The sequence below is a fragment of the Meles meles genome, chromosome 12 (assembly GCF_922984935.1).
Source record: "Meles meles chromosome 12, mMelMel3.1 paternal haplotype, whole genome shotgun sequence".
NCBI classification, from domain to species: Eukaryota; Metazoa; Chordata; class Mammalia; order Carnivora; family Mustelidae; genus Meles; species Meles meles.
In genome coordinates, this window is record NC_060077.1 from 75,935,949 (window position 1) to 75,949,495 (window position 13,547).

General features: G+C 38.7%; 1 protein-coding gene across 5 annotated transcripts in view; it reads left to right on the forward strand.

Moving 5' to 3' along the window:
• Positions 1–13,547, forward strand: part of RAB27B (RAB27B, member RAS oncogene family) — a 145,882-nt gene that overhangs the window by 118,789 nt on the left and 13,546 nt on the right. For all 5 annotated transcript variants that reach the window (XR_006821058.1, XM_046025365.1, XM_046025366.1 and 2 more), the window contains 2 exons: positions 8,360–8,531; positions 10,185–10,270. Coding sequence is in view for 4 of the 5 variants with exons in the window: in XM_046025365.1 (XP_045881321.1) it covers positions 8,379–8,531; positions 10,185–10,270 (239 nt within the window). In the remaining variant the exon portion in view is untranslated. The remainder of the gene's footprint in view (positions 1–8,359; positions 8,532–10,184; positions 10,271–13,547) is intronic.

Here is a 13,547-nt window from a genome sequence, read left to right on the forward strand (position 1 = left end):
CATCAGTAGTCAGATTTACATGATTTAAGGTGTGGTCTGGGCATCAGGGAGTTTTAAAAACTGCCACATTTGAGAAATCACTAAGTTAGGAAAACCCATTTTCTGGTCTTGCTGACCGGCTTCAGGGAAGGTGTCAACTGATGTGTGTATACTTCCTAATGTGTTGTATCACCGCAAAGGTTTTTTTCAGTCCTGGCAAAGATATAGGTCTTTCCATATAAGGCTTTGCTGAATTGCAAGGAATTTACATTTATTTTTCTTGCTCTGCAGTTAAAGTCCTAGGTGAAAGGCCCTACAAAAGCATTTTGTTTTCCTTTAAAGTAGGCTCTCTAATGAAAAGTAGATCATGTGGCTCACTTATGAAGACAAGCATAAAACCTTTCCAAGTCAAATACTAAATCTTTCAAAAAATTCTTAACACTTAATTTACTTAATTGCAACATTTATTCGATGTCTTCCATGTTTCGAGTGAGTAAATAATGTTTTGAGGAATACTCCTAATTTTTAGGGAAACAAAATTTAGAATATGTGAGGAAACAAAATGATACATAGCTAGGGAAGCACGTTAAGGGCACTGCACTAGCGTGTATCAGCCGCAGAAGGACTCCAGCAACGGTGTGACTGATGGCAATCAACAAGGGGAAATTGCTCTCAACAGTAACAAGATCAAATCAGATCAGCTGACTCTTTTCTTGACCAAAGGGGTTTTTTTCTCTCTGGAACGAGTTGCTGAAAGTGGTTAAGACTCTAACCTTCTGGAACAATGTCCTGTAGACAGGCCTCAAGGTGAAAAAAATGGAGAAAAACAGTTCCTAAATCTGGCTGTTCTACTGTCATATTTTAGTGGAATTTGTGAACGCTTATGTTTCAGGACCTGGCTGCAGAGATTCTGATTCAGCCCTTCTGGAAAGGTCTTAGAGTTTGTACTTGTAAACCTTCAAGGGAATACTGATGATCCCCTAGTGTGGGAACTCACTGGATGATATACACAGCCAAGTTCTCGTCCAGTGCTGTTCATGGGGTCCTGATGGCCAGTCTTCCCTGTTCTTCAGTGATTTTCAATTACTCCTGATTTGTGAGCACATTTGCTCAGTAGACTGGCTATCGGGGCCCTATCAAATAAAGAATTTTTAAAAAAGATTATTTATTTATTTATGGGGGGGTTGGACAGGGTGCACACCAGAGGGAGAGGGAAGAAGAGAGAGAACTTCAAGCAGCCTCCACATGCTGAACATGGAGCCGGAAGTGGGACTTGATCTCAGACCCTGAGATCATGACCTGAGCCAAAATCAATAGTCATAGATGCTTAACTGACTGAGCCACCCAGGCACTCCATATGAAATATTTTTATAAAAAAGAAATTGATGTAAATGTGAGAATCAGGCTCATAAGGTGTATTCTACAGGTAGTTTCCATTGGGGTTCAGGAAAGTATTATTATCTGAATACACATGATTCTTGCTAATAATTGACTTCATTGTAAACAAGTATTAGTTAACACCCAGAAACTGGAGCTCAGCTAAAAAAAAATTTTTTTTTAATAAAATATGTTATTTTTACTTCCTTGGGCTTTTAAAATAACCCCGTGGAGTATAATTCATATACCATAAAATCTACCCTTTGAAAGTATACAATTCAGTGGTTTATAGTACATTTACAAAAAAATGTGGCCCATTATTATTTAGATCCAGAATATTTTCAACATCCCTCCCAAAAAGCCTCTGCCCCATTAGCAGTCACTCTCCATTCCTTCTCTCTGCATCCCCTGGCAAATGCTAACTTATATTCTGTCTCCATGAGTTTGCCTATTCTGGGCATTACATGTGTATTGTATCATAAAACCTGTGGCCTTTTACATCTGGCTTCTTTCACTTATGGTGTTGCCAAGGTTCTTCCATGTTGTAGCATGTGTCCCTACTTTATCCTTTTTATGGCTGAGTAATATTCCATTGGGTGGCCATGCCACATTTTGTTTATTTGTTCATCCATTAATGGACCTTTGGGTTATTTCCTCTTGGGGACAGTTATGAGCATTATGTACAAGTTTTTGTGTAGATATATGTTTGCATTTCTTTTGGGTATAGACCTAGGTGTAGTGATCATTTAGAAGCTGGCTGAGTGATCTATGGGAGGATACTTCTATTCCCTCAAACTGTGTATACGTTAGAAGTTTCTTGTAATAAAAAGTAAAGAAAAAAAGGAAAAAAAAACCCTTTCATAGTTTCAAAAGTTGCCACAAAATGAAGCCATCAGAAAAAATTGTTACTTTTAAGAAAAAAAAAATATTTAGATGAAATTATTCATTGGCTTAGAAGTGAGTTTAATATGTGAGAATAATTTTAAAAATATGTGAGAATAATATATCAATGGAGATAAATCAATTTAAAGATGACTTATGTTAGAGTTTTTACCCCTTATTTTCAGGCCAAGTAAGCTGAACTTCAGAGTTCAATAACTTCTTGCTTTATCTCTGTTACATTAGATCCCTTGATCACAGAATGAAACAAAATGGATACTTTTATCTTTTAAAATAGATTTGATTGCTGTAAGAGACACATTGACCATTGTCGGCTTAAGTAAAGGTTGCTTGATTAACTTGATATTGATTTATATTTATAATTGGGTTTGAGTTTTCCATATAGGCTCACTTCCATTAATTATAAATAGTCTTTAAGAAGAATCAAAATGAAAATCAAAACCTTCTTAACAGAAGAAAATGCTATTGAATACAAAGTTGATTTTTTTTTTTTAATCACCCTCCCATTTCCCTTCCCTTCACAAGATGCCTCTGTTCTACTGCTGCACAGGCTATAGGTCCTTTGAGTATCATCCATAATTTATTTATTTTTTTAAAAGATTTATTTATTTTGGGGGGGAGAAGTAGAGCAGGAGGGAGAGAGAGATTCTCAAGCAGACTCCTTCCTGAGCATGGAGTTGGACGCAGGGCCCATTCTCATGACCTGGAGATCATGACCCAAGCCAAAATCAAGAGTCAGACATTTCACCAGCTGTGATCTCAGCTGGGCCACCCATGCGCCCCAGTTCCTCTAGGACGTGGATGTGGTTATGGGAAGCAGAATTCCAAGGTCAGTCCATGAGAACCACCCTCAGGTGATCACTCAATGATATTTTGCTGTGGAAATTCCAGATCTCAAAATGTGGAGCCCAATACAAATAAAGATAAATGGGAAAATATTAAGCATATGTCCATTTTATGTTTGGCAGCTTTGTTTTATGTAAAGCACCACGAAGTAATATCACTGATACTTTGTCTACTATTTTAAGCTTTCTAAAGTGCCTTAAGTTACTAAGTTGGTTTGGAGGCCCTTGGGTGGCTTCAGCTCAGGTCATGATCTCAGGGTCCTGGGATTGAGCCCTGTGTTGGGCTTTGTGCTCAGCAGGGAGTCTGCTTGTCCCTCTGCCCCTCTCCCTGATCATGCTCTTTCCCGCTCTCAAATAAATACATTCTTTTTTTTTTAAAGATTTTTTTGTTTAAAGATTTTATTTATTTATTTGTCAGAGACAGAGAGAGAGAGCACAAGCAGGGGAAACAGCAAGCAGAGGGAGAAGCAGTCTTCCCACAGAGCAAGGAGCCCAATGGAACTTGATCCCAGAACTCTGGGATCATGACCTGAGCTGAAGGCAGACGCCCAACCAACTGAGCTACCCAGGCACCCAACAAATAAAATCTTTTAAAAAAAGAATTTAACTTGGTTTTTATTAGTTTAATAAGTTCAAGTCACAGGACATAGCTTGTCATGGCATTTTTAGGATTGTTACTTGGAGAGCTCACAAAGAATATTTTAAGTTCGCATGGGGAAGTCTGCCTGTACAGTAGCCATCCATACATATCTGTAGCATTTGTTAAGCTCCCCTCTAGAGAAAACAGAGTGTATCCTTGCAGTCATGCAGAATATCATGCAAATTACAAGGTGCCGGCGAGTATGTGATAGATGGGTGAATGGGTGCTTTTATGGAGAAGCCCAGTTCAACTGACAAGTTTATGTATTCTCTGCCGGTACAGATCTCACATCCAAAATTACAGTCCTTCTGTGCTTTCTCTTTTCCTAGGTTCTTTGAAACTGTTTCTCTGAAGATACAAGTATTCTATTTCAAGAAGGTTTTTATAGAAATAGAAAAATGAGCTCAGAAAGCCAGACCTGGAAGGTCTCACAGTGATCATTTAATCTAAATATTCCCTTCACAATTGAGGAAGGAAGGAGAATGTAAGTCCTGAACTTGGAGGGACTCCACTTCCACCAACTGCACAAAGATTAATTTCATTAATTATGACATTTGCATGGCTCCGATGCTCAACACACATGTACTGATCCCCTAATCATGCCAGCAACTGTTCTGGACTCTGGATCCAGCAGTGGACAAGGGATATTAAGTTTCTAAGCAAATGAGATTTATGTTGAACAAGAATGAGGCATAGCCGTGGGGGGAAAAGAAACAAACTCTGGGCAGCCTCATTTCAGATAGTCGAACAATGAAAATCATGTTCCTGGCAATAACCAGAGAAAATTCCCTTACCCCATAGAATGAAAATATTTCTACTTTCTACCTATCTCACCCACTTTTCATTTCAAATTACAATGAACAATAGTCTTGGATTTTATTGTTGTTAGAAACTGTCATCCCACAAGTCATACAACTTTTGTGCACATGACTTCTCCTCTGTATGCTGAGGAGGGTTATTTAAAGTTCCTTCTGCCTTTGAGAGTCTTGATTGAGTAGAGCCTCACAAGTGTTTTTGGATTCTTTTTCCTTCTCTTCCAGCCCCTTACGTTCCATGAAGGGCTCAGAGGATGGTGCTTCGGGTTCAATATCTAGAAGACCTCTTGGCTCTTGTGGTTTAGCTTGTGACACAGTGATAATGGGAGAGAGTCAGACATACTTCCTGAAGTACAGCAATCTTCTGGATTTTTCTTTACTTTTAGATCCATAGAAGGAAGAAGTGACAAGACCATCAATCATTGTGCAGGAATAAATACTGCTAAACTTGTCAGCTTTTTGATCCTTCCCAGATCATTTTTTTTTTAGCTCGGTTCTTGGAAAAGGAAACTTTGCCAAGGCTTTTATTTTTCTTTGTGGTGTCATATTTGCCAGGCCAAGGATAGAATATTGAGGTCATATGATTTTAGGACTCAGAATATCACATGGTAGTAAAAGCGGAACCTAACGAAATAATTATATATAAGTGGTGATAAAAAAATGAGAAAATTCATTTTTGAAAGCAATTTAAAAGACAAACTGTCTCATACTGAGTTTACCCTGTCAATTTCTTTAATGAGTCTACTGGAAACACTAAATAAAGGTTTTCTATAGTTCAAGTTTTGTACTGATTTCAGGTGGAATTTTTGTTCAGTGTCCATAATCCTTCATTTATAGAAGAGAGTCAGTGTGAACCACTGTGAAACTGATCCATGGTTAGTCAGTTGTTCACTCTGGATTAGAGCCTGACTGGGAGGCAAGTCAGTATTGCCTCAGGCAAGTTTATGTACCAACAACAGAGAACAAATTACAGATCCGGAATACCTGGTAGGTCATGTCGCTGGCAAGTGGTGATAGTTTCATTGTACAAGTGGGAAGTCCTAGCCGATGCAGTGATCCTATATCTTCTTTCCACATAGGTAATTCCTCCCTTTGTTATACGATTAAATACAAGTTCATCTTTCTCTATAAAATCTTCACAGACCACTACAGCCCATGAAATTACTGTTTTGTTTGAACTAAAAACACAACTATTTGACTCATCCATCAATCGTTTTTCCTCTTGTAAAACTAGGTCTTTTTTTTTTTTTTTTGCATCTTTAAGCTTTAAGTGTATGTATTCCTTATCAGATACTAAGATAATAAGTTTTTAAAATTTTCATTTTTGGACCTGATACTGTATATTGGAGATATTTAATTAGATTTGCTCAAGGCTTAGCTTGTCTTAACTCTGTCACAAAAAATATTGCAAAAAAACATAGTTAACTTAAGCAAAAATTGGAAGTATGCTGATATATCTTCTTGACTTTATTATTTTCATTTTTCCAGGCCAGGGGGCCACAGTATCCCCCAACTTTATCTTGTATTTAGGCAGCCAGTACCTTTAATTTCCTCCCCCTGATCAAGACTTGTGCTCAGGGAAGAATGAAGCTTTTGTCACATAGCTCAAGATAAATTTAATCCTTCTTTCCCAAGAGAATTAGCAGTTTCATCCAGTTCTACTAGTGAAATGACACACGTTATCACCCTTCAGAGGAGTTGCACTTGAGCAAGTTTGGGAGGCAAAGAGAGAAGAAGGTCCAGTGATGGTGGCCCAGATAGACCCAAGTGGGGGGACTTGATAGCAATCTCCTCTAGCAACCAATTTAACTCAAAGACTAGGAACAGCAACATCTTCAACTAAAAAGTCCTGGTAAGATATTTAGAACCCTCTGAACTCAGAACTAGTCACTGTAAGGTAATCAGTCAATGAAGACATTTTCCAAGAAGAATTTCAGGTCAGTACCTGAGATATCTGCATCCTTGTACTGAAGAACGCTGGTTGTTGATGGAAGATAAGCAGTTCTTCCTGAGCAATGACTATACTTTGTATAGCTACTAAACAAAAGGAATAACAATAAAAGAACATTTCAGCAAACATTCACCTTGAGAGCCCTACTCCATGAAGAAAGCCTATTATAGAAGAGGAGAGGTTTAGCATAGAAGTTATGTATTGGCAGCTCTCAAAATACTTCATTAATTAAAGAAACATACATCCATAATATATTTAACAGGATTTAGTGGTAGCGTGGCTCAAATTTTAGAGAATTCTAAAGTAAAAAATTTGCCGATCTTCCAAATGATGTAATGGTACTGATTTGCAAGTACCTAATTATCATTTTCGTCATTATTTATCCAAAGATGTGAAACCTTTTAGTTTTGATCACTAACTAAAGTGACTGTGTAAAAAATAAAGTTTTATTTGAAGTGATGAATATGTATATCATTTTCTTACAGGTAAAAAATGATTAAAATTATCTAGCAATTTTTAAATAAGGTTTTATTTGTCCATTTGACAGAGAGAGATCACAAGTAGGCAGAGAGGCAGGCAGAGAGAGAGGAAGGGAAGAAGGCTCCCTGCTGAGCAGAGAGCCCGATATGGGGTTTGATCTCAGGACCCTGGGATCACGATCTGAGCCGAAGACAGAAGGCCTTAACCCGCTGAGCCACCCAGGCGCCCCTTATCCAGCAATTTTTAGATATATCTGTGGGATAATGTATTGAAATTTAATTTTAATTGCCTCAGAACTGAGGAGTGTGATGTTTTCTGGATCTGTAGAAGTGGAAAAATATTCTGCCCTTTCATATAATAGGAGAGAGACTTTTCTAAGAACTTCTTTACAGGCCTTCCTCTACATGGGACTATCATGAACCTGTTTCTACAACTCACGAACCAGAAAATTTTATCAAATTGCAAATCATTTTGCTGACCTCCAGAGTGGAAACCTCATTAAATATTTTGTAGGTAATAGTATAATTCAAAGGTAATCACCAGTGCAGGTGTCTAGGCATTAGCCCTTGGCCTTACCCATAGTCCTTATAACAACAGAAGAAATTAAGACTGAGGCAAAAGAGGTCAGGACAATGGGAAAAATGGTGAATGGCATTCTTTCAGGCAGGAGAAGTACTAGCAGAATTACCATAGTCATGCTTCTTACTAGCTTTTCTCCTTTTTCAAGGTCTGGAAAATATTCAGCAGGTTTGCCAAATACAACAGATTTGCCATTGGAGAACAGAGGCTTTGGTATTTCAAAACAGAAGATTTTTAGACACTGCTTTTGAAATGATTTCAAATCAATGTTTTTAAAGGTTGTCATCTCAGTTGTTAAATTTTTTAAATTAAAAAGGAATATTTTGCATGCACATAATAGAAAGCTCATTATACATGATTAGATGCAAAATGTTTCTCTAGGCTTTTCTCTTCCACTTACCCATATGTAGTTTCAATGTCTCCCTAGCCTACCTGCATCATCTTGGGCCGTTTTTTGGTTTCCTGTGACCTCCTCCTCTTCCTGGCCCCAAAGGGCACCGGCTGTAAAACTGAAAGCCATGGCTACTTTCTACTACTACGGTGGCTATGACTATCGTGGGTTCCGGATAGTTTTTGTCCCATATGAACTGACAGGATGTAAAAAAGATTTGTACTGAGTGAAATAATGGAGGCACTCTTACTCCCGAGGCTGCTTTGAGCAAGTTAATTCAGAATTTGACAAAATAGAAGTATCCAACTATTTTAACCTTGAAACGTACATTTATGTTGTGTTTTGAAGGAAGGCAGAGGGAAACCAAGTTTTATCATAACCTATTTTTCCTATCCTACACAGGCCCACCAAGACCATCACTATGACCGATGGGGACTATGATTATCTGATCAAACTCCTGGCCCTCGGAGATTCGGGGGTGGGGAAGACGACATTTCTTTATCGATACACGGACAATAAATTCAATCCCAAGTTCATCACAACAGTAGGAATAGACTTTCGGGAAAAACGTGTGGTGAGTTTTTAACTATACTGTTATGTTCACTCTGTTGCTGATTTCTCCCCCCCCCCCATAAAAAATAGAATGAAGAACCTATGTTTATTGCACCACAAGGTGTCTGTCTTTTATCACAGGGAACTTATAACCTGTCACTTTAATTCAATTGAGAATATTCTTAATGTTGTCAACTGTCAATATTTTGCCAAGAAAAATGTGGAGGGATACTATCACCTGTCTCCAAAAGCATTTAGGACAAAGAAATAATTTACAGGATTATATAGTGTGTTTTCTATGAATTCTCTAGGAGTCTTTCAAAGCTTGAATGATCCGGGTTGCAAAACTCTTAACTCCTGATCTGAGTTAAGTTGCTCCATAAGAACTAGGGTTTGTTTCTCAACTCCTCAGAGAGAAGTTAAAAGAATGATTGGCAAATAGCTGGAAAATGAGCTTTGGAAGTGCTTGCTGCATTTTTATTTATGTGTCGACTCAGCTATCAATCACTAGCTTATTATGAACAGAATGTGAGACCAGTCCATGCTATTTTCCAAGATAAGGGAGTTTAAGTGAGGACTACAACTGCTTTCTTCTCCTATGCTAGACGCTAATGACAGGAGTAAGGATATTGTGACATGTGAGACGCGTAGCATAGACACATGAGCTGAGCCAGATTTCCTGCCACCCAAGGTATTCTTGATTGCCAACACGGCTGTGGCTTCTAGTTGATGTCTCAAATCTACTCTTTGCTCAAGACTTGGGGAGAAGAAAGAGAAATCGCAGTTGAGAAGTTAAATCATGGTTCCGTATACATCCTGCACCTCATCTGAAGGTCATTATATTTTAGGGTATTCTTAGTACCCTTGCTTGCAACCCCTCCAGTGTTTTCCTGTGACTTCACCCCTCCCAAAAGCCTCTACTCACCTAGGTAGGTAAGTCCTTGCGAAGTTTTCTCTTTGAACATTTTTATTAAACCATGCCACACTATTAACATCTCTATTAAACCGTACTTCGGTGCACTGATGTAGTATTAAAGTTGTTAGGCTTTGCTTAAATAAGAAGCCAAAAGGCCACAATTTTGCAAATGTAAACATTAAGAAAAAGAGCATTTGAAAAAAATGACGCGTAAAAGAAGACTTGAAATATCTTGTGTAAATTTATTAAGAAATTCTGTGTGCCTTTCATGGGTAGGTCACTTTGGAAGCCCATGTCACAGCAAAAGATAATCAGGTATTAGTAAAGCGTTTTACCATTTTAAAAGCACGTTCACATCCGTTATGTCATATATTTTTGCAGTAACTCTGTAAAGAAGGAAGAGATTGTGGGTCTTGGTTTGCTGTAAGAAAATAAGATTCAAAAGAAGTGAAATGAAGGGTTGATACTCGAACTTAGAACTTGGGTCCTAAATCTAATGTTTGCTCCCTCCGTGAGGAAATGACAGAAGGTGTCTGATTTAAGTTTGCAGTATGCCGAAATTGTGTTGAAAATCATACTTGTACTTGACATTTAAAAGTGAGTATATGTGATACTTCTGGAAAAAGCAGAGCAAATATTTATTCTGCACTATGAACTTTGATTATAGTAATTGAGAAAAAACATGCTGAGTGAACCCAGAGAATTTGAATGTTGACAAAATCCAAAGCGATATGAACTGATGAAAATTGTATCTTTTAGGTTTATAATACCCAGGGACCAAATGGATCATCAGGGAAAGCATTTAAAGTGCATCTTCAGCTCTGGGACACTGCCGGACAAGAGCGGTAATAGTAAATTACTTTGTTTCTAGCTACAAAACAGCCGAGAAAAACTTCTTTTCCAGTGAATGCTGTTATGTGGACTTGAAAAGCAAATGTTGTGCAACTCTTCTCCTTGTTCCAAAATAGACATTTATGTAAAGATATAAAAATAAATTATTTATAGTTAATTAATGATAACTAGCATTGCGGATTTGGTACAGATTTCAAAAATCGGATATTAGCCATCTCTGGAGATCCTTGTTTTGTGTTATCTTTGTACTTTCTAATGGGGTAAAAAAAACCCTTCTCTAGAATTTAATTAAAGTGGGAGATTAAGATGATTACAAGTATAGCCTAGAGAGGGAATTGAAGAAAGGGTGGTAGACCTTTTCCATTTCTTGCCATTCTTCTGCACAGACTGTCTGTCCTGTGTCTCTTGACTGGGTTAATTTTCTAAGATTTGTGTCACACCATCGCTCTCTGGCTAGAATGTGTTCCTCCTTCCCTACCTTTCCCAATCCTCTCCTTTCATGAGGACTGGCTCATGGACCACCTCCTCTGAGGGGCCTTTCTAAATGCCCATCTGAAACAAACTCGCTGTTTCTGTGAACTCCTACACTTATCCCACGATCCTTAACCTGCTCAGTTAATTATGTACCACCTTGTAAGAAGGCAGATCTTCAGCTTTTGTCTCTAACTGTGGTTCTTCGATGCACCTGTGGTCTCCTTACCCCAACAAAATTGTCAATATTACAGGCACAGAGACCGTGCTTGGTTTTCTAGCATCTTCTCTGGTACGATGTCCAAGGCAAGAGAAGCTCAGCAGACAAGAGGGTTGTTTGCTCGAGCTGGAGGTGCTGTTGCATTATTTGGTGAAAAGACGTTTCTTTGAGATCCAAAGTACTTTTATATTTTAGGGTATTCTTAGTATATTTTAGGGTTTCTTGAGATCAAAGTACTAAAGACCACAAGCTAGTGAAGCTTTACAATATCAGATTAAAGAAAAATTGGCAGTAGATTGTCAGAGAAGATGTTTAGAAGGCACATACCTCCAAATTCTGCATCACATGTCTTAGAATGTTTATGCTTGTAAACACTTAAGTTTTTGAAATGCATCCAAAGTGTTCTCGCTTTCAGTGAGTGTAAACGCCAGGAGAGGTGCCGGGCCCTCTCCGTTAGCTCTTTTGACTGTGAATTCCATTTACACACATTCTTCAACACTGCTAGCTCTTCCTAAGTCATTCCTCACAAGAATTTCTGTTCATATGTCAGTTTTGTTGTCACAAAGATGTATGTTTTATAGACCGATTTAATTCATTTTTGAAGAAGTAATATGAGAAAATGTGGTTCCCATATGTCCTCACACGTGATATGTCAGCCTAGCAGGATGGTAGGCTTCTCGGCTCTGCCCCCCTCAGGCGGCGGCTCCCTGAGGGAAGTGAGGAAAACTAGGGACAGTCTTGGTAACACTGAGGTTATTCATCCCTTGAGAATTTTGCATTCTGTGTACATACAAGGTGTAGCCAGGCAACAAGATAAACAGTTTCTCGTACCTCAGCCCTGTGCCTAAAAACACCTGGCAGTATAACCCATATAAGATTATGGTTATTGATAAAAGTGGTATCATGGGAACGAGCTAAAAATTGAACCGTTTATGCAAACCTCAAGGCTACAGGGTACAGCCTTAGTTCCTAGTGAGGGGGAAAGTAATAATGTGACTCCGGGATCTGGTTTTTTTTTTTTTTTTTAAGTGTGGTCCCAGCTTTCCCCACCCTGTTGACTCACTGGACAGAATGAGATTGCTGAGTAAAGCTGGATATCAATTACCTTTCCTCTGGAGTCACCTTGGGAAGAAGGGGATAACAAGGGTGCTGGGCAGGATGGTCTAGGATATGAGCCTGTTCTAGAACAAGAATGTCCTGTCCGTGTTGCTGTGGATGCAGAAATGTTTACCCCCGTGGATCCACACAAGTATGTTTTAAAAACAATGTAGCCCCACTAAGCAGGATGGCCCTCTTGTACTTCCATGCCCCCCCCCGCCCGCCGTGGGGACAATGACACTCATCCCATGCTGCGTGTGCTGATTTAGCATGGTCATCAGCATTGCACTGCGGTGAAGTGAGTGTCAGGCTGTCACCATTAACACAATTTTTTAAAAAAGAAACCTTTACCAAGGGAGCATCTTTGGACTCTGTTTTTATTTTTTTTTTATTTTTATTTTTTTTTTTTTTTTGGACTCTGTTTTTAAAACCTCCTGTGCCATGACTTGGATCCAGGAAAGTAGGCTTTGGACTTCGGCATGACCTTCAGCACTGCTGTTTGAAAAATTACGACTTATGTCCATTTAAAGTTATAAATGCCAGCTTTTTCCCCCTCTCCCCCCCAATAAAAAGACCACGAACATAAAAGAAAAACTTCGTCATGTGCAATGGGCAATGAGAGGAGGATTGGACACGGTCTTGTCCTTAAACGAGACACACACACACAGACACACACACGCACAGACACACATACTCTCTCTTTCTCTCTCTCTTTTTGGGAGAGAACAGAGAGCAGTTGGCTTAGCCACACTATTGTAGTTGAGTGGGAGATAATTTTGTGAATACAGCTAGTCCCCAAAGAGAAAGAAAACTTCAGTAAAAGCGCTATAATCTCTGTGAGCTTCCAGCAACTGGTAGGTAGGGGCAATTCCGCAAGAAAAAAATTGAGTAAAATTATTGGTACTTCATAATTATCATGATTAATGCCTTACCAAAGAAATCGAATTTGGAAATAGTCATTAAAATATCTATTGTCTTTGCTTTGGTATTAAAAGAATCAGTCTCTACAAAAGTCACTGAAAACTTTAATAATTGTCTATCCTTCGCTATTCTTTCTTCTTTCTTTCTCTTAATTTGACAAACATTTTGTGAGCAAATACTATGTTCAGGACCCTGAAAATATAAAGGATAGCAAATTAGAAACATAACTCCTTTCCTGTTGGAGCTCACCAGTCTAGGGTGGAATTTGAACAGGTAACAAACAAATAAAGTCTTAGGACAGTGTCAGGAAAACAAAAGGTGAGGGGCAGGTGCACCAGGAGGAGCCTATAACCTGGTCAGGGGTGGTAGAAAGGCTGCTTGGGAAAGTGTTATTTCCTGTGAGACTATATATATACTCATCATACACAATGTATGAGTGAGTGAGTCTTATCCAGGCTAACGAGGTAGGAGGTAGAGGAAGCAGGAAGGCCACGTTACCCACAGAAAGAACAGCATGTGTGATAGCCCAGGGGAGAGAGTGAACTTTCTGAGAACTAAGA